This window comes from Sorex fumeus, unplaced genomic scaffold (assembly GCF_029834395.1).
Source record: "Sorex fumeus unplaced genomic scaffold, SorFum_2.1 ptg000047l, whole genome shotgun sequence".
NCBI classification, from domain to species: Eukaryota; Metazoa; Chordata; class Mammalia; order Eulipotyphla; family Soricidae; genus Sorex; species Sorex fumeus.
This window is the reverse complement of record NW_026606104.1, coordinates 8804697-8826479: the sequence shown is the minus strand read 5'-3', so window position 1 is coordinate 8826479 and position 21783 is coordinate 8804697. Positions and strand designations below refer to the sequence as shown.

Sequence of the window (21783 nt, the reverse complement as noted above, 5' to 3'; positions counted from 1 at the left end):
AAGCGCAAAAAGTTCCAAACAGAAGAAACCCAAATAGAAGAATATCAAGACACAGCATAATTAAAATATTAAAAAGCCAAAGATAGAGATAAGTCTGAAAGCAGGAAGAACAAAGCAGAAACATGTATAATAGAAGCCCATAAAATTCACAGTAGGTTCGTCAAATGAATCCCCCAAGCCAGAAGGGAATGACTTAATGAGCTAAATAAAATAATTTCAGAACCTCAAAGGCAAATTTTATGATAATCTTAAATATGCTTAGAAAACAAAAAGAGGCAAATGGTACCTGAATACTGTACCATAGGCAGATAACAGAGTACAGTGTTTACCTATAGGAAGGAAAAAAAAGAAGAAACTTTACAAACATGCCATCAATGGCTCACATTTGAATGTGGCTTGATTATCACAAATTGCAGCACCAACATCAATCAGCATGTTAGAAAAGAAGTTAAAGAAGTTAAACTATTACTATTCTTCGATGACATGATAGTATACATGAAAAAAATTTTTTTCTCCACAAAAAGACTATTAGAAACAGCAAACCTAAAGTAAAGACAGGATCCAAAATCATTACCAAAAATAAGTTTTTGAATTTTATAAGCAAACAATGATGTAGGTTACAAATTAAAAACCAATCCCATTTATATTTGTGTCAGGAAACCCCAAGAATCAGCTTAATAAGGAGGTGAGAGATTGATTGATTGAAGACTATAAGTTAGTATTAAAAGAAACAGAAGTTTATAAAGTAAACAAAAAATTCCATGTTGATGAATTGAAATAGTCAAAGCGATCATCTTACCAACCAAACACTATACAGATTTAGTGAAATTCCTATCAGAATTCCATTGATATTCTTCAAAGACATAGAAAATCTCATTACCAAAATTGATATTCTTCAAAGACATAGAAAATCTTATTGCCAAAATTTGTATAGAACCATAAAATTCTCCAGATGGCCAAAGAAATTCTGAGAAGAAAGAATTCATTGCATCCTCTGACTTATAATGCTTTTAAATAAAAATAGACTCCCACCAGCGGAATGGTATTTAAGTCTAGAAATAAAGGTAAAAGGACAATTAATATTAATGACAAAGGAGTCAAGAGTGGACAGTTAATTTATGACAAATAATAAATTAAGAGATTGTGGTGTATAAATACACAGAGCACTACTACTTGGCTATTAGAAAAGAAGAAATTTTGACTGTTGTTGCAACTTGGATGAAATTAGAGAGTATCATGTTATTATGTGGAGTATAAAGAAACAGGAAAGGAAAAGGTCTTTTTTGAGACTGATGTTGCTAAATCAGGGAAAAATATTTTTTTCTTTTTTTTTGTGCACAGGTATTAGTCAAATTCATCTTCAGAAGAGCTCAGTATTCATGGACATTTTCCCCTCTGTATAAAAATGAATGATTCAATGAATAAAAAACGTCTTTAATTAGAGTGTAGGAAGAAAATTGCTGGGGATTTGAAGTAATTTTTAACTTTACTAAATATATAACAAAGAATACATTTTGTAGTCAAAATTATTAAGGCTATGTCAGGTTAGTCATGCAATTATGAATGATATCTATAAGTATAAAATTCAGTAGTGAGAATCTCAGGTAAGTTCATTTTTTTCTTTGAAATTATTTTTAACTTGGCTTTGAAGTTTGTAACTGTCTTTTAAGGCAATTTCTTCCTACTTCATAGTTTGCCTTTGGGATATTTCTGAATGAAGATGTAAAACTGATGACAAAGTTAATGAATAAGAATGTTGGTGGAGATGATGGATACAAGGGTTGACTGTGGAAATATCACAAGAAACATCGGAGGAAAGTGAAAGTATTTACTTAAAAAATGATTTCATGAGCAATATTTAACTTTCCCCAATACTTTTGAATTCAAAGGATGATAAGAATGCAGCTTTTTTTCTGATGGAAAGTGATAGGCTAATCATCAGTTTACCCAGAGTGAAGTGGACAGAAGCAATACTAACTATAGCATCTCAGCTCCAAGAAGAATGCATTGCATTTATTACAGCAAACTTTTCTAAGATAATTCAAAGTGAACATTTTCATCGGTTCTTACAGGTATGCTCTCTAAAATTAAATCTTATATTTATTTCTACCTTTCTGCCCTGTTTTTTTTATTACATAAGGATTTTATTTATTTATTTATTTATTTATTTATTGGTTTGGCGCCACAGTTGGCAATGCTCAGGGGTTACTCTTGGCACTGCTCAGGGGACCTTATAGTACCAGGATCAAAACCAGGTGGGCCACGTGCAAGGCAAATGCCAACCTCTTTGGACTATTATCCAGCAACAAATTATATGAGGTTGTTGTTTTGGTTTTTTGTTTTGTTTTGTTTTGCTTTTTGGGTCATACCCAGCGATGCTCAGGGGTTACTCCTGGCAGTGCTTGTGGGACCATATGGGATGCTTGGGATTGAACTCAGGTTGGCTGTGTGCAAAGCAAATGCCCTACCCACTATACTATTGCTCTGGAATTGTGTAAGAGTTTTAAAAATGCAGATTGCCTTTCATTAAATTAGTATCATTTAAATAAATCCATAGCTGATGGCATGCTTATATAGGGTTTTGAGCTTTGATGGATATATTTTGGTTCATAAAATATTGAAGATGGGAGGGGACAAGTTTGAGAGTAACTCTGGCCAACTTTAGCACTCAGGCAGCTTAAGCCAAATTTTCCGAGCTAAAGTCATTAAGATATTGTTTTGGTCTGTAATACACTTATGGTTCAGGCAAGATACTCTTATCTCATAGGGCCCCATTTTCTCTAAAATTGTTAAAGAATTTCTAGGGTAGGGCATTCGCCTTACAAGCGGCCAACATGGCCGACCCGAGTTCGATTCCTCCGCCCCTCTCGGAGAGCCCGGCAAGCTACCGAGAGTATTCGATATGCCAGACACAGTAACAACAAAGTCTCCAATGGAGACGTTACTGGGCCCGCTCGAGCAAATTGACGATCAACGGGAGGGCCTTTACCTTTTCTAGGATTGATTTCTAGGTTCTGTTTTCAGGACTATTTCGGCAATTAAGAACATGTGTGTTTTTAACAAAGGAAAAAAATTATAATTATGTAATATCATAGTCATGTTATTAACAAAGGAAATAAGATTTCTGGTTGACGTTATAAAATCAGTTTTAATGACTGGCCTACTGTTAAACCATACCTTCAAAGTTCTTACACATTTTATATATACATGTATACATATATTTTATTAATATCAATTTCTGTTTTTGTAGTCACAAGCAATGAGCAGCACAGCTGATCTACTGGTCAAGATTTTAAAAGCAATTGAAGAAAACATAACCACCGAGAATAGTTGCTCTTTTCTTATGGCTCTGGATACATTACTGAATGATAATAATACAAAGGAAATGGTAAATGAATGCAATAGACTTCATTAAAATGAAATGATATTTAAACTATTGAAAATTGACATGTATATTTTAATTACTGAATGACTCAGAGAAACTAGGGGATAGATATCTGGAGTTGGTTATAGTCTTCACTTTTGTGTACACTGAGAATTCTTCATAGTACAAATTTCTTTAAAATTTTATTTAACCCCAGGTGATTTTTAGAAGTTTAGATTTGGGTAATTTGGCTGATTGGTACAGCATATCAATGTTGATTGGTGCAGCATAAGTATTGCAACCAAGTCATACATTAAATTTCCTAAATGTAAAACATACATAGTTTTAATTGTTATAATATACAATTTCTTTTATCTTTAGAAAAAAATTTTAAATTTGATTAAAGTATTACTCCTTCTTAAATTCAGTTGATAATAAAGTAATTGCAAATCATTTATATTTTATATTTGTTCAAGTCTGACTTAAAGTCTTCATCATATTTGTTACTATTGTACAGAATATTTGACCTTGTAATGTCATAGTTGATTTGAAAGACTGTGTAAGATATTCATGTATTGAACTATTGGTGGCTTAAAATAATGTTTGGTTGAAAGGATAAGGTTTAGCTTGATTTCCATTTTCACTATAAAATTCTGTTATTAAAGAGTTAAATTTTCATAAATAGTATGTACCCAAGGTTGTTAAAAATCTAAGTGATGACATCATTGATCTAGCTTAGGAGTAAGTAGATTCAGAAAGGAATTAATGACTGGTTGCTATGACAATGTAGCTCACCAGCTGCTGATTTGTTGCTTGAATACAGGGTTTTATGTGCAAGATCCAGGCTCTGCGTGATAAGCTGTGGGTCTTCCTGGTTCAGTCTTTCTATGCTGTTCGTCACACCGAAAGCTGGAAGCTAATGAGCACAGATGATCAACAGAAAATCCAAGCAGGTTTGTTAGCTTTGAGATTTTTAATTTTGTATTTTTGTTGTGAGCTGTTTTGAAGGGATTCTAATAAGTGATCGGATTAATGCTAGCTCCTATTCAATAATAGCTTGCTAATTGAAACAGTGGTAATGTATTTCAGCAGTTTTAATAGATCATGCTTTCTTTTTGCTATTCTTAGATAACGAAATTCATTTCACTTGTATGTATGTATAAATATATATCTATATATGTAATTTTTTATTTCTACTTTCTATTTGCAACAATGTTTATAGCCAGATTTGCTTAAAGAAATTCTTGTAAAGAGATTGATTGTAAGTAACATAGAACAAATTACCAAAATTTCTTTCCCTTTTTAAGTATATTTTGCCATAAAGCTTCTTGGTCTTTTGCATAAGGTCTTCTTTCTGTGGTTTTGCTGAGATTAGAGGGCTTTATTTTACAATTGATCGGTTCAGTGATACGGCGTGTGCTATTGCAGACTCTCCCTCAGGAGCTGCACAGTGGTCTCTGACATTTAATAGGCACCATTTGAAACATTAACAGTAAGCAGAAGATGCTTATTCCTCATAATGTATGTTTGTTTCAGAAATAGTGAAATAGAATTTTGAGGGTGTGGAACTGAAAATGGCTTCACGACTATTTCTGGGTTAAAGCAGGTACCTAAGAAGAAGTATTGGCAGATTCAGCAAGTATACTTTTTAAAACATTTTAAATTTGATTGTATTTTATGAAACATTTTTACTATAAAATACATAACCCATGACTGATATCATTGAATATATGTATTCAACTCTTTAACAGTATCATTAGAATATTATTTGCTCTATCTTACGTTTTGAACCTAACATGTTAGTGTAGCTATATGTGCTATCAAGAGCACTTCTCAAATTCTACCAAAATAAAATCACACAACAACAAAATGAGATCTTTAGAAATTAGATATTTTTCCTTGTGATTACTTCTGTGCTGAATTTTAAATGGCAGATTACATTTACCACAAAATGTATCCAGTGTGGAGAAATAAGATCAGCCTTCTGAGTGCCATTCAACTCTCTTTTGATTGACAGTAAAACTTTGTTTTTTTCTCAATTTCAGAGAATTTCATAATTATGTTTTGCCTCAATGTTCATCTTAGTTCTTTAAATGGTAATTAAAATTACATGTGAATGCCTATATACATACATACACATATCAAAAACAAAAGGTCATTGGTAATCTACTCATCAAAATAATTTTTCAATCTATTCTATCAATATAATTTTTATTTTAAATGTGTTGAATTATGTTTACATAATTACTGCATTTAAAAGCCCTGGATAAAGGATTGATCCTAGTTAATCTTTGTTGTAACATTTCTTATATTTTACTTGAGTTGCTGACCTTCAGGAAAGATCTTGTATTAATTTCTTCTGGTGTAATACTGTGCATAATCATTTACTTACTACAAACCCACCCTTATAATGCCATCTTTAGGACCCTTCTTGTCATAGATCTTGTGGAATAGAGGTAAAGAAAACTATGCTAGAGTTTCAGATTATTTATATGTTTTTTTATCAGCTTTCAAAATTTGTATCTAAAAAAATATAATCACGAGATATTATATGTTTCTTCAAAATATATTTAAGCTTTATTACTTTTAAAAGGAAGTGTTAGCTTTAGCTATACATTCTGCTTACAGTTCTCATACCATTATTTCTATATATTTTCCTGACGCCACTCAAATTTTTATTTAACGAACATTAACATGAGCCCTCTGGTGATTTTCATCTAACCCTAGTCTATAAAATGAATTTTTACGTGGTTATAAAGGGAAAGGGTTCAAAGATTGTTTTATTTTTAACAGTATAATATTTTTCTTCTCTTTCTTCTTTCTTCATAATAGACTTGAAAAGTTAGAAAATATTTATAGCTACTAACAACAAAGTGCTTCTTGCAATTTTAAGAAAAGCACTTTCTCATATTTATTAGTTTATAGGATGTTACATTTATTATAGCCTGTAACTTTTTAAAATTTGAAAATGAAATATATTTCTAAAATTTCTAGATTTTCTGAAGATTCTGGAGTGTTTCCTCTTTTTTTTTCGTTAAAAGTATGCATTTCCACAGCTTGCTGTTCACGCCCATGATGTTCTCCTTTGAACACATTCCTCACTTGCTTGTCTCTTGTTTCTTTGCTGCCTGTTTTCTTTCTTGAACACATTTCCCCTCTTTCTCTCCTCTCACATCTTTCTAAGTTTCAATTTAAAAATGATCATGCTTTACTAAAAAAAAGCATGAATCTTCTCAAAATTATATACTCCATATTTACTACATTTTGTAATAAAACATAGGAACAAGAAAACAAGATTGAAAAGTAGGCTTTTTAAGAACAATTTAAATATAGAGTGGGAAATTACTTATAAGTACTAGGTGGATACTAGACTGATATCAGTACAATACAATTTTCATCAAATATATTCTTCTCTGCTAATATTCTGTTTTCATCTATTTGTAATAATAGTGATTCCAATAAAAATTAATTGCTCTTTTTTTCCCTGCAGCTGCATTTGACAAAGGTGATGATCGAAAACTTGGAAAAAAACCCATATTCAGTAGCTCTAAGGTAAACCTTTAAAATTTGCATAGGTAGAAATGAAGCACATAATTTAAATTTAATTATTAGATGTGTGAGAATAATTTTTTAAGATTTTACTTTTTGTTAAAGTTATTTTTTAATGGAAATACTTTGGAGTCTCTCTTTAATCAGGTAAACATTTCATAAATTTTTCAGTAATGTGAATTTTTATTTCCAGCTGGTATAGGAAGTGAAATTATTGTCCACCCTTTTTATTTCTTTGAAAGTCTTTTTGGCAACAAACTTATTGGAGCTATTCCAGCAGGTCAGAAATTGCCTGGAATTTTCAACTTAATTTGATGCTTATTTTTCTAATTAACCTATTTCTTACAAAGTAAGATTTCCATTGCCCCAGTTTTCTCTATACTAAAATTCTTACTCATATAACATATTTTTGACATTAAAAAATACTGATTAGTAACAAAAGTACAGTTGTGTTTTACTTGAAAAGTTAGTTGGTGGGGCCAGGAGATAGTTGCAGTGGCAGAGCACATGCCTCGGATATGTGGTCTGTCTGACATTCCAGGACTCCTCAGCACTATGGTGTTCAAACCCAGGTGTCTACACAGTCCTGCATTGCCAGGCCAGCATCGCTAGGAGATGCTCTTCAACTTCTGAGAGCCACGATGAGTGACCTTTATAAAAACGAAAGTTCCTTGGTGTTTTTACATGTGTTACCTAAATAATGAAAGTCTTAAGAAATTGGTGGGCCAGAGAGATGGCCCAAAAGGGTAGAATTCTTGTTTTGCCCCGGGTGGGAGCCCTGGGTCCTCCAAGCATTGCCAGGAGTTATCAGGTGTAGCTTCCTGCTAAAATAAATAACTAAAACCCAATAGCAGAGAAGTAGAATGGTGGTTGCCAGGGATCAGAAGGCAAGTAAAGGTAGGCCGCTGTCCAGTGGGTTTGCAGTTTGTTTTTGTGGATGAAAACTATACATGTTATAAAGTACATACAGCTAACATTACTCTGTTGCCCACTTTAAAAATGGTGAAGATAGAGGGTGGAGATGTGGCTCAGCGTGCATGTGTGAGGATCAGAGTTTGATCCCTGCCATGGAGAGAGGGGGGGGGGAAAGACGATAAATGTTCCATAGGTATATAGCACTGTAGCATTGTCCTCCCGTTGTTCACTGATTTTCTCGAGCAGGCACCAGTAGCGTCTCCATTGTGAGACTTGTTGGAGCGATAGCACAACGGGTATGGTGTTTGCCCTGCACACCGCGAACCTGAGTTCAATTCCTCTGCCCCTCAGCCCTGCAAGGTACCGAGAGTATCCCACTCACACATCAAAGCCTGGCAAGCTACCCATGATGTATCTGATATGCCAAAAACAGTAACAAGAAGTCTCACCATAGGTACACATAAATACATATTAGTTGATAATAAAAAATAATTACACACTTTACATAAATACAATATAAATATACTTGGTTATAATATAAACCAGCTTTCCTCAACTGGGGGCCATATGGCTCGTTGTGGGCCTTCAAACATTCCAAGGGGAACCAGAAGTGAAGATCACATAAATGGGGGGTCAGAGTATGGGACTAGGGAACCAACTAGTAGGACAAAGGGGCCACAGGAAGGAAATAAAATTGGAAGGAAATAAAATTTCCACAGTAGGAAAAAGATTAAGAAACATTTATATAATTGATATATTTTTATTCCCCCGACTAATATTTCTAAGTTAACTCACAAATTACTTAATTATATGCCTATTATATACTTAATTTATATATTTTGTTATAATTATGCATAATTATGCTTGTACAACTATATAAACATAGTTGATTTATTATGGTTATCTAATTTGTTATATATTATTACATAATTATATGTTACAAAATCATACTAAATTAGGGATCCCAGTAAAGGCTCAACCATGCTTTGAAGGTAGGAGCACAGGACTTGGGGGCTCCAGCTCTGTCTGAAGCTCACCAGCTCCATCACCACCAGGAATGACCTCCCAGAAGATTATACTAACACAGAACATACATTATAGTGAATAGAAACAATCATTGAGTGCTCAAGTTTGGAAATGCATTCTTGTAGAGTGCCATACTTCTCATCAGCCGACCTATAGAAATTTACATAACTGTACACTACAATAGAAAACTCTTATACTTGAGGCAGAGGTCCAGCTCCAGATGTCACTGGTAATTTCACTGGACAGTGAAACCTCTCGTCAGTAAATTACTAGATCTACTTCTCCAAGTACATACCACCTAACACTAGTGTTTCATATGTTCCACCTAAGAAGATGTCATGTCAACCAAGCTTGAGAATTTCTATTCTTCCTGTAGAGAATGACTAATAATGTACATTAGCACTTTTTTAATTTATTTATATTTTTATTAGTGAAACACCATGAGGTACAGTTTATAGACTTACAAATTTTTGTGCTTGGGTTTCAATTATACAGTGATCAAGTACCCATCCCTCCACCAGCGCCCATCCTCCACCACCACGGGTCCCGGCATCCCTCCCACCCCTCATCCCCCCACATTCCACCCTGTCTCTGCGGCAGGGCATTCCCCCTTGTTCTCTCTCTCTTCTTTTGGGTCCTGTGTTTTGCAAGAGAGGCACTGACTGGCAGTCATGTTTGGTCTATAGTCTACTTTCAGCATGCTTCTCCCACCCTGGGAGGATCCTCACAAAACTCTTTATTTGGTACTCCCTTCTCTATCTGAGCTTCCTTTTCCCCTAGCACGTGTGGCTGGCCTCCAAGTCATGGAGCAAAATTGCTGGTACTAATCTCAGCCACTCCTGGGCGTTAGTCTCCCATTTTGTTGCTTTATGTTCCCCAGATGATATACATTAGCACTTTTAAAACCTCTGAGAACATTTTATGACTGAAACCAAATCTTGAACATCTTTGTAAGGGTCTATCTCACAATGATTCAATTTAAAAGAAAAAAAAATCTTGGGGGAAAAATAAAAAACCTCTGAGAAACACAATAACAAAGAACAATTTTGAATTGACCCTACCCACTATTTGATGATTTAAAATAAATACATTCAACAATCAAATAATTTAAATAGGGTCAGTTTTCCACGCTACTGCATTCCCAACCACGTGACATATCATTCCTCACATCACTTGTATTCCAAGGGTAGTGCACCACATTTGATGGTATTTAAAGTAGAAAGCAACCAATCTTTGAGGGAAATACATTTTTACAGATATATATACACATATATATGTAACCATACAAGGCTTAAACTTTAACATGTTAGTGATCTCTTATAGAAGAGCTTAATGGCCCCAGGGTGAAATATAACAATCTTCACACACTTTTCTCAAAGGAAACTTTTTTGGAGCATTTTCAGCAGTTTATTCATAACAATTCAAAATTATTTTAGTTCTGTTTTGGGGCAGGGTTAAGAATAGAAACATCCAAAATAGGTGGTGGGAAGGTATAATTGTGGTGGGATTGGTGTTCAAATATATTTCTTTTTTCTTTTTGGGTTACACCCAGTGATGCTCAGAAGTTACTCCTGGCTCTCAGGAATTACTCCTGGTGTTGCTTGGGGACCATATGGGATGCCAGGAATTGAACATGGGTCGGCCGCATGCAAGGCAAATGCCCTACCTGCTGTACTATCGCTCCAGCCCCTGGCGTTCAAATATTAAATGTAATCAAATATTGTGAACTACTTTATAAAAATAAAATAAATTTTTAAAAATATTTTTAAAATATATAAGGCCAGTTTTAAGGGTAGAAATCTGTCTGAATTTAGAAATCTATGTGGTTCTAGCTGTTAAAAATAGACAAGGACTAGGGTGCGAGCTTTACGTGTACCTGATCCCAATTTAATTTTGGCATCTCAGAAGCCTCTTGAGCATCACCAAGTAAAGTTCTGGATAGACCTTACCACCATGGTGGTCCCCAGCACTGCAGGATCTGAGCAGCACTACATGCTCAGACCCTTACAGTAAACCTCCAGCTTATTGGCCAAGTATTACCTAAGAAGCCCCCAGGCCCTGTGATCACCGCTTTAGAACGACCCCTAACATAGAGAAAAAGAAGCATTTTTTGAACTAAGGTCTGTCAAATAACAAAAATGAGGAACAAACCTATTTGAACTTTGTAAATATTAAATAGATCTTAGAAGTCAACTCTGTATGAACAGTCTCCATCCTCTTGTCATGCATAATCCGAGACTTGCTAATGTTAATGATTTCTTAAATAACCTAAGTAAGGTTAAGATAGCACAAGATTCTAATGATTGTTATAGAGCTTCCAGAATTATTTGACCTATACCCCTTTATCAGAAAAAAAATTACACAATGACCACCAGAATTTACTCTTTACTCTAACGGAAAGCGACCCCACCCCCCATTTTACCCAAACTACTACCTCTCCCTTGGATTCTTCCAGCATCCAATTTGGGAAGCAAGCTAGATTATTATGTATGTATATATATGCAAATATACGCATGTATTTGGGGGAGGGTCTTTTTTTTTTGTTTTTGAGTTATACCTATTGGGCTACTCCTGGCTTTGTGCTCCTGTTTACTCTCAGAGGACCATACAGTACTTGGGATCAAACACTGACCTCCTACATGCAAAGTATATGGCCTCTGCTCACTGAGCTATCTCTCTAGTCCCTGTGTTATTTTTATCTTAGATTAATAATGTAGTTAGTAGCATTCTGTACTAGATATTATTAGACCTCACATTGTATATCAAGATATACTTAATTTTTGTTGTTTTAGTTTTGGGGCCACACCTGGCTATGCTCAGGGTTTACTCCTGGCTCTGCTCTCAGGAATCACTCCTGGTGGGCTCAGGGGACTATATGGGATACCAAGGATCAAATCTGGGTCGACTGTGTGCAAGGCTATGGCTTTTTGCTGTACTATCTCTCCAGCCCCCGAAATATTCTTTAGATGTGTTAAGTGCCTATTATGTGGTGAGAATAGAGGTGAGGAATACAAAGACAGACTACACAGAATCTTTGAACCTCGACAGTTTCATACAGCTTTCCAGGGGGACCAGGGAGACACTATCTGGAAAAGGGCAATATCAGATAGCTTAAATTTTTATTCAGAAATTCCTACCAAATTTTAAAACTCTGTTGTTCTGGACTAGAGAGATAGTACAGGGATTAAAGTGCATGCCTCGCATGTGGCTAACTCTGGTTCAATCCCAGACTCTACATGAAATACTGAGCATCACCCATTTTTGCTTTGGAAGCTCCCTCGTATTCTTGAGCATCCTAGCGTCCTCTAACACTGAGTCCTTAGGTCTCATATTAAACCACATACCTGTGAATCACAGGCTTGATTAGCTGAGAATCACCAGGAGTGGCCCCTGGCTTCCCTGAGTACCATGTGGGAAGCACTTGCCCCCACAAATTGTGTCCATCCCTTGTTTATAATTAAGGTTTATTCTAAACAGAAAGATAAAATAAGTATGGTTTTCTTCAATACCCTTCTGTTTTTCCTCTACAAATTTCATATACTTTCAGGCCTTTATCTCTGATTCTCTAGACCAGTACTTAGTATATTACTATCTTGTTTCTTTCTCAAGCCCAACTTTTCAGATGTGTATTTCAAAATAATTTATGATCATTACTTTTCTTAAGGCTGTGGGGCCATAAATGGCAGTGTTAGGGGAGGCACATACCCAGTGGTGCCCAGAGAGCCTTGCCATGCCTGGGATTGAACCCAATTCTTCACAGATGTACAGTGGATGCTCCACCACTTCAGACTCATTCCTGGCCCAAGGAACTCATTTTTTTTTCAAGATGAAAAACCGTAAGAAGTAAACATGCTTTGCTCAGAGTAGTAAATCTTTATCAGTATAATTTCTGGAATTTGATATTTGGCAAAGAAAACATTTTTGGTTATAATATTTATGCGTCTGATAAATTGTACCATATAAGAAATAAAACCTAGTTCTACCCCTTACCATAATGTGACCCTGGTTAAATCACACACTTCTTTTTATCTCCAGTCTCATTTCTATGAAAGTGTTTAATCTATGAAAGTGTTTAATCTATGAAAGTGTTTTAATCTATGAAAGTGTTTTTAGCACAGAACCTAGGAATGGGCCCTCAAACACATTGGCTATTGCGATCCTTCACTAAGGCACAGAGATACCTGTAGGCATGTGATCAAAGATACATACAAAGTATTGATCAAAATGATCAAAGATAATTCAAGTTTTGAGTCACCCTCAGTCATACTGTGAACTTTGCTCTTCTTCCCTCTTCTGAAAACTGGTTTATTGAAGTAAAGTATCAAAGACATCAGTTAAGTTGCGAAATACTTTTATTTTCTTCTTTGCAGCAAAGGAAACAAGTTTCTGATTCTGGTGTAATAAAAAATACATCTTGGAAAGGAAATAACAAGAAAGGGTGTTGGAGTTATCCCTCTGCTAATCAGAAGATGAAATCCGATGGGCCACTTGCATCTGGACATTCATCAAGTACTAATAGAAATACTGTCAGTAAAATTTTGAAGCATGATGATTCAAAGGAAAAGGATGGTGGAAAATTAGCATCTAATTTAATGAAAGAATTAAAAACTGGGGGCAGAAATATTTCTGGAAAGCCCAAAACTATAATAAAGCCCAAAACAGAAAATAGTGATAATGTGAAGTCAACTAACATGCCCCCTAAACAAGCTGTGGAAAGATCAGCAACCGCAGCAGCAAATGGGGGACAGAAAACTTTATTAAATGGAAAAGGAATGAGAAATCAGGAAGCACAGGTGACAGGTGCCAGGCCCAAGGTACTCACAGGGAGCCTAAGTATGCATGCCAAAGCAAAACCTTTGAAAAGAGCAACTGGAAAGGAGTCTCCATGCTGTGGCGTCACAGAACCTGCCAGCAGATCTACAAATTCAAGCATGGAATTACTGATTTCCACGGAAAGTTTAGATGAGCCCAAAGAAAATGGATTAATAAGAGAGAAACCATCTAGCCATAGACAGCTGTTTTGTGACCCTCCAGGAAAGATGGTGAAAAACAATACAGAAGGCACCAAAGCTTCTGCTCTAGGTGAGTCTTCTTAATTTCTAATAGCACCTGATAAATTTCCTAGGGGAAAAAAAGTGAACTTGATTTTGAACTTTTAACTTTCAAATGTCCAAAATATTTATGTATGTTTTCTTGCAAAGTGAGAGAAAATATGCTTCTCTCCTATTAATATTTAATTTTGTCTTTGGTTAGTGAACATAGTTAACATAGTTGTTACTAGTGTTCTATCTCATGACTCACTTATTCTTAATCTGCAGCAGTAAAATCTCGACCTGTTTCCAAAATTGCCAATGGAACATCTAACAAAAAAATCAATCATGAACAAGAAACTAATATAAATAGCAGGTAAATCTTCATTTATTTTTCTATCTTGTACTAATAACCCCTGAAACTTAAGCACTAATTTATAACTAATTATTTTAGGTATATTTCTCTGAAATTTAATGTGTAAATATGATTATATTTTAATATTTTTGTTAAAATGTTTACTCAAAAAGATAGTGACACAATAATAGAAGAACACTTAATTATACTTGTCGCATTCAGTCAGTGCATTGCTATCACACTTGGTATATAATTTCATAAATTAAAAAAAGTATGAACATCAGGTTATTTTCTTTTCAGAAAAGGAATATTTATTTTCATTTACTATGTTTGGAGGCCACACCCTGTGGTGTTCAGGGCTTACTCCTGGCTATGCACTCAGAGATCAATCCTAGCCGACTTGGGGGACCAGTATGTAGTGGCAGAGATGGAATCCAGGAGGGTAGTATGCAAGTCTAGTGTCTACCCACTGTGTTATTGCTGCACTATCATTCTGGCCCCAGGGATATTTACTTTTTATTTCCATGAGAAAAAAAATTTTTGAGTGCTTTAAAAGTTCATATTTTGTAATTTCATTGTGCTAAATAAATGCAAATCATTTTTCTTAGTGTGCTCAAGAAGGTCACTAGCAAAGGATTCAGTGACCCAGTACCGCATGCAGTGTTAAAGAAAAGAGGAGCTGCCAATGGGTGTGCTGTAGCTCAGCCCAGGACAAAGAATGGTCCAGCTAATCTTGCTAAAGCTCAAGGTAAGGCTGATATAGTCCTGTTTTATTACCTCCTTGTTTCAGTTGATTAAACAGAGCTCCCATTTGGAATTTTAGCTGCAAATAACCAAACTATAACTGGTTCCACTAATTTTGCATTCATTTCTCCCTATAGAGATCAGATTTTAATCACTTATCTTTCAGACATGTGTTTTGGTATGTTGAATGAGACTTTGTATTTTAATTTTCTTTTGTGAAATTGTCCTCCCGTTGTTCATCGATTTGCTCGAGCCCGCTCGAGCAAATCGATGAACAGCGGGAGGACAGTGCTACAGTGCTTTGTGAAATAGTTTAGGGATTCACCGGAATTTCTTTTTCTGTTCCTTTTGTATATTATGCTGATTTTTCTGCCAAGTTTGATTGGTAGCTATAGAAATTCTCTCTGCTGATGAGCTCTTTTAAAAATAATGATACAGTCTAGAAAGCTGTAGTACATAGGGAGGAAGAATTTTTCTCTATGGAATTTGTGCCATTCCTGATATTTCCCCATATTCTAAGAAAGAAAAGGGTATTGCTTGAATTGTATAATTTGGTAGGATAGTAACTTTAATAATTTACTCTATGCAGTAAATGTTCACATAGGTAAAATCAGTTTATAAATTTTTTAACTTAATAAATTCATTTGAAAGAAAATAAAAATTAGAGCAAAATTATTCTTGTTCTAGCAATAGCTAAATAGCATGTACTTTAAATATTTAGTAACTGACAGGCTTAAATGTTCAGAATATCATTTCAAGGGCTTTAACCAGTATAAATAAATCCTCTTTCTCTCTGGTTAGTTTTCATTCCTGCTACATATCTAAGTTCTTAACAATGATTGGCAACAATAATTATGGTTATTAGAAATAAATTCACTTTTTCATGTTTGTGGAAAAATATGCAACAATTTCAGTACTTCTTTTGGTGGGTGATCAGTGCTCATGGCTTACTCCTGACTCTGTGGTCAAGGATCTCTTGTGGCGGTGCTGGAGATCAAACAGGGGTCAGCTGTTTGCAAGGCAAGTGCCTTGACCTATGTACTATATCTTCAGCCATCAATACTTCATTTTTATCTTTACTGGAGTTCCTTTCTAGCTATATGAAAGTATTTTTTCTTCCTAAAGGCTAAGATTCTATCTGCTCTTTTTGGTATAATAAAATCAGATTTTTTTCATATATACTTATATCTGTACATATTTATGAAAATCCAGTGTTGGCCTTGATAACTGCCAGGCTTTTCATTGTTTTGGTTTAGGGCCACAACTAGCAGTGCTGCTGCACTCAGGGATCATTCCTGGTGGTGCTTGGGTAACCATATGGTGCTAGGGATCAAATCTGGATCTGCGACATGCAAGGCAAATGCCTTACATGTTTTTCTATCTTTCCAACCCTCATCCAGGTTTTTTTTGGTAAGGAAGTAAGACCTATTACAATAGTTTAATCCCTGTAAAGTTGTAATAGAAAAATATTTTTTTGTTTTTTATAATATCACCTTGTTGTAATCTGTTCAATTGTTTCTAGATTTGTTACCATTTCAATGTTTTATTAAATAGTAATTTGAATTTCATTCAAAATTGGGAGGTATATATTTTTCCTTGTTTTTTTCCTTAGGATCCCAAGTGGAATCACTCAATTCAATAAAATCTTCAGTCTCTTCAAGGCAGTGTGATGAAAATGTGACAAAATTGGACCATAGTACAACTACAGATAAACAAACACCCAAGAGAAAAATTATCAAGCAGGGACATACAGCTTTGCCTAAGGTTAATGCAAAATTAGTGGCAATGCCTAAAAACCTAAATCAATCGAAAAAAGGTGAAACTCTGAATAATAAAGATTCAAAACAGAAAATGCTTTCTGGACAGGCTTTACTAAAAACTCAGACCTCTCTTCAGAGACCTTTAAAAAGCGAAACATCTGTATCACAGAAAAATATGCTTCAGGGTGTACATGATAATAATAACAAGAGCAATATTTTTGAACAGAAGACTCACAAACCTCCAGTAAGTCTTACTTCTGGAATCAGTGGCACAGAAGACTTTCTGCCAAAATGTAGGCCAGATCCACAAATGCCATTAAATAAGACAAAAAGAGAGAAATTAGTGTTAGGAGATCAAAATATTTCAAATATGGATAAATTAATAAGGCCTGAACTGAAACCAAAACAGATTTGTTCAAATAAAATTGAGCCAAAAATTGCTAATCACATTGTGGAACATCATGGTGATACCAGTAACAAAGAAGTATATTGTCGTTCTGATGGGAGTGATAATGTAGATTCATTTTTTTCTAGCACCACTACACTAAAGTCCATAATTTCAAATCCAATTGAGAACTCCTTGAACTCTAATCTAGTTTATAATTTAGATTCAACAAATGCAGAGCAAATCCATTCAGTATCAGACAGGGAGAAACAAGTAAGGGAGAAAGATATAAACCAAAGATCAAGCATTCAGTGTGTAAAAAATGTGTCATCATATGTTCCTGAGAGGACAAATGGTAACTTAAGTTCTGTTCAAGATGACAGGAAAATTGAATTTTGTGTAAAAGAACGAACAATTCCTAGTCAGTTGTCTGATGACTCTATTACGAAGAAAGATAGATATGCTGCAGTAGGCACTGAAATTTCCTCCAAGAGTTTTTCTGAACAGATTTCAGAGGGAAATTCTCCTAAAGACATGGAAACAACAGAGACGCCAGAGAGCCATGATCCCCCGGAAGCTCCATTCATGAGCCCCTGGAATGTGAGTGCCAGTGTTCTGCACCAGAGAGAGAGCCCTGAATCTGACACTGGCAGTGCCACCACATCCTCGGATGACATAAAGCCCCGCTCAGAAGACTATGATGCTGGAGGCTCTCAGGATGACGATGGATCAAATGACAGAGGCGTTTCTAAATGTGGCACCATGTTGTGCCACGATTTTCTTGGAAGAAGTAGCAGTGATACCAGTACTCCTGAAGAATTAAAAATATATGATAGTAATTTAAGAATTGAAGTGAAAATGAAGAAACAAAGTAGCAGCGATCTTTTCCAGATTAATTCAACAAGTGATGATGAGATTCCTCGGAAAAGGACAGAAATTTGGTCTCAACCTCCAATATTCCATCCTAGAGAAAAAGAAAATCTTCCACAAGGTAGTGTTCAGCTTACTCAGGAAGTAGATCAGGTTTCTTCCTCAGCAGATGAGACAGAAGATGAAAGGTCTGAAGCTGAAAACATTACAGAAAATTTCTCTACATCAAACCCAATTCCTCAGCAGTTTCAAGGAATCATTAATTTAGCTTTTGAAGATGCAGCTGAAAATGAAAGTCATGACTTTTCTGCAACTAAAATTTTTAAAAGGTCAGTTTTACTTTCAGTGGATGAATGTGAAGAACTAGGATCTGATGAAGGGGAAGTACAAACTCCTCTTCAGCCTTCTGCAGATTGTCTTTCGCCTTCTGATGTTTTTGACAACTTTTTCCATGAGGCTGATGGAAGGACCAGATACTCACAAGGGAAAGAACATAAGAATTTACATTCTAATGCTGTCTTAGAATGTAAGCAAGATAAAAGCAATAGTGAGAGCATTCTCTTGGATCATAGTAACACTGACCTGTCAAGAAAAGAAATACAGAGGAGTACTTTAGCCACAGAAAAAAAGAATACAATAGATGCCCTCTCCACAGGAGGCAGACCGCTTCTTCCAGAAGATAATAAAGTAATCAGTGGAAGTGATGTGATTAATGACATTCAGAAATGTAATAAGCTCTCAGACAGTGATATAAAATCTCAAGAAAGACCATGCCATTTGGAACTTCATCAAAAAGAACCAAATTCTGACATACCAAAGAACAGCTCTACAAAATCACTAGACTCCTGCCAGAGTAATGTTCTGCCTCAGGAAAGCCAAGTGAAAGAGAGCCATGCTACAGCTACCGAGAAAGCTAATAATGCTTTATCTGCAGGTAATGCACAGAAATAGAAATGCTAAGCCCATAAGAAAATGAATTTAGAGAATTTAAAAGTTATGTGTCTCTCTGAATATTATATTTTATAAATGCTAGAATCAAATTTTAATTCAAATTTCAAATTCTGATGAAAATTAGTTATTCACTTTTGTTCACTAAAAATCTTAGTGAAAATCCAATCTCCAGTAAAAATTTTGGCTAGGCTAAGAGATTTTTACATGAGCGTAAAGAGAAAACTTAGTTTGCTATTTAGTTATTTATGTCTAATACAGGAATTCTTGTCTATTAGAAATATTAAACATTACATATGATTTATGGACTATGCTAATATATATCTGAGAGGGCTGTGCAATAAGCTATAGTAATGACTAAAAGCACTGAAGTATTTTAACTGTATTATTACAATTTATATACATTTTACAGAGATTAAGACTTTCAGAATCACTGTAATTCTATTCTGAAGTTTTCAATTAAAAATAAATTTCCTAAAAGATTATATTTAAAAGTATTGAGGATATATAGGAGAAAGTTCAGGCTTATTTCACATGTTTAGATGGTTTCCTGTCTAATTGTTTTGTGTTTGTCTTCTTTATAATAGCAATTTGAGCTAATGACTCACTTTTAAAATATGCAGTAGTTACTGATTGAGCTATTGTATTTCAGAAATAAGAAACACACTGATCAAATAGTCCCTGTTGAACAAAATAGCAAGAAAAGGGATCTCTTAAAAGTTGTATTTTTTTTGTTTGTCCTTGCTTGCATCCTCTTTTGCATGTGCAATAAAAGAATAAGCTTTAGATAAAATAAATTATAACCATTTGGAATTGACTTTCCTTAAAAGTCACCATCAAATAATCTTTTTTTTCTCTTTACGTTTCTATTACAGTAAATTAGGTATATGTGCACATTCTATGTTCATGTTTAAATTGTTTTATTGTTTTCTGTATCACAAGCTTTCAAATTAAAGTATGTGGACTTGTTAGTTGCCTATGTGGTTTTTGCTGCTATACATCTCCGTAGAGTTTTCTTTTTAACTCAGTAATAGAAATGACTCAAAAATCTTTGTCAACTTTGTATATTATTTTCCTGATTCTATGTTTTTTTTGAACTATAAATGTTATATTGAGTTAATATTTTTCTACAAGACTGAGGGGAACCAACAGGTGCAATTTTCACATTGTGTAGTGTTATGAATTATTTCAGGAGACATAGATGATCGTGACACATTGGCACAAACCTGCATGTATGACCATCGGCCTCCAAAGACCCTCTCTCCAATTTATGAGATGGATGTGGTTGAAGCTTTTGACCAGAAAGTGGAATCAGAAACACATGTGACAGATATGGATTTTGAAGATGATCAACATTTTGCAAAACAAGATTGGACACTGCTAAAGCAATTACTCTCTGAACAGAATTCGAACTTAAATATTACAAATTCTGTTCCTGAAGACTTAAATTTAGCACAGTATCTAATCAATCAGACACTACTTTTAGCACGAGACAGCTCAAAATCTCAGGGTAAAGCACATATTGACACTTTGAGCAGATGGAGTGAACTAACATCTCCACTTGATGATTCCCCAGCAAGCATCACCATGGCGAGTTTTTCCTCTGAAGATTGCTCACCCCAAGGGGAATGGACAATTCTGGAACTGGAAACTCAACACTAAGAATAATAACTCTTTGGAAATTTTTAATTATGTTACCCCATTATTTTTTGATGCTTACATCACATCCATTAATTGCATTAGACAAAGATAGACTGTCCTTAATATTGAGGCAGTCTTTATAATTTATTGAATAGACATAGTTCATTAATATGATACCATGTGTAGAATAAAGTGTTTTTCTAAATTTTTGAGCATGATTTCTATAATTATTAGTATAATGAGAAGACTTGTAAGACAAAACTTACTTCCTTCCTTCCCTAGCTTACCATTTATTTGTTCACTTACTTTTCATCCAAGAACTTAAAATGTGAATGAACATGATCAGTCCCTCTTTTTGTTCTGCATATGGTAAGATAGTAATTTAACAATAAAAAAATTACTATGCTTATTTTGATTTATGTATAGTTAATCTGTGAATAGCACTCAAACTCAGGTTGGTATGGTCGAGGTTGATAACTGAGTACTAGAAAAAACCTTTACCAATTATTTAGATTTGGAAAATTGTGAAATAAATGGATTTTGTATTCTAATCACATTGTTACTGAAACAAAGAAATGGAATTCTCTGTCATACTCTTTTGAAGATATAGCCAGAGAGAGATATCTGCTCTTATTCTAGATAAATCCAAAATCTTTCCATGTACCTTATGTCCATTGATTTCTGTTTTCCAGTTTATGTCAGAGCTGTTTTGAAGCTGCACTTACAATAAGCTTGCACTGAACAGTAACTTGAAAAGGGGTATGGGTAAAAGAGTAAATTAGTTAAACTGCATGGGTGTGTAATTGCATGTATGCTTTATCCATTTGTCTGTATACTCCCTTATTTCCTTTCTCAGATTGTCTTTCAATCTGTAATTGTGGTAGCAAGACAATAATAAAGATCTTTGCTACTAAATTCCACAGAGGACTGTACTCTTAGACAACAGCTATTATAGGTAAATGCTGCCCTTAAAATGAGATTTAGTAGGATTATTTTTTTAAATCCTTGTAAATCATAGTTTTTCCAAAATATGTCACAAGTAAGGAAACCTTTTGGTTAGAATTTCTTTTTGAGATTAATAAAGGTCTCAGCAGATGATCAACAATACAGAAAACCTGTATAATGTTAATAATTAATCACATAAACATTAACTATAACCTGTTAGACCATAGGTTTGTGTATACCCTTTCAGACTA

The 21783-nt window shown here is 34.6% G+C and overlaps 1 protein-coding gene across 1 annotated transcript in view; it reads left to right on the top strand.

The window, feature by feature from the left end:
• Positions 1-21138, top strand: part of BTBD8 (BTB domain containing 8) — an 89295-nt gene extending 68157 nt beyond the window's left edge. The window contains exons 10-18 of the mRNA XM_056122837.1: positions 1890-2072; positions 3251-3388; positions 4188-4317; positions 6855-6916; positions 13225-13936; positions 14173-14260; positions 14848-14987; positions 16596-18932; positions 20139-21138. Of these exons, the coding sequence (XP_055978812.1) occupies positions 1890-2072; positions 3251-3388; positions 4188-4317; positions 6855-6916; positions 13225-13936; positions 14173-14260; positions 14848-14987; positions 16596-18932; positions 20139-20608 (4260 nt within the window). The 3' untranslated portion in view covers positions 20609-21138. The remainder of the gene's footprint in view (positions 1-1889; positions 2073-3250; positions 3389-4187; positions 4318-6854; positions 6917-13224; positions 13937-14172; positions 14261-14847; positions 14988-16595; positions 18933-20138) is intronic.
• The last annotated feature ends 645 nt before the right edge of the window (positions 21139-21783 follow it).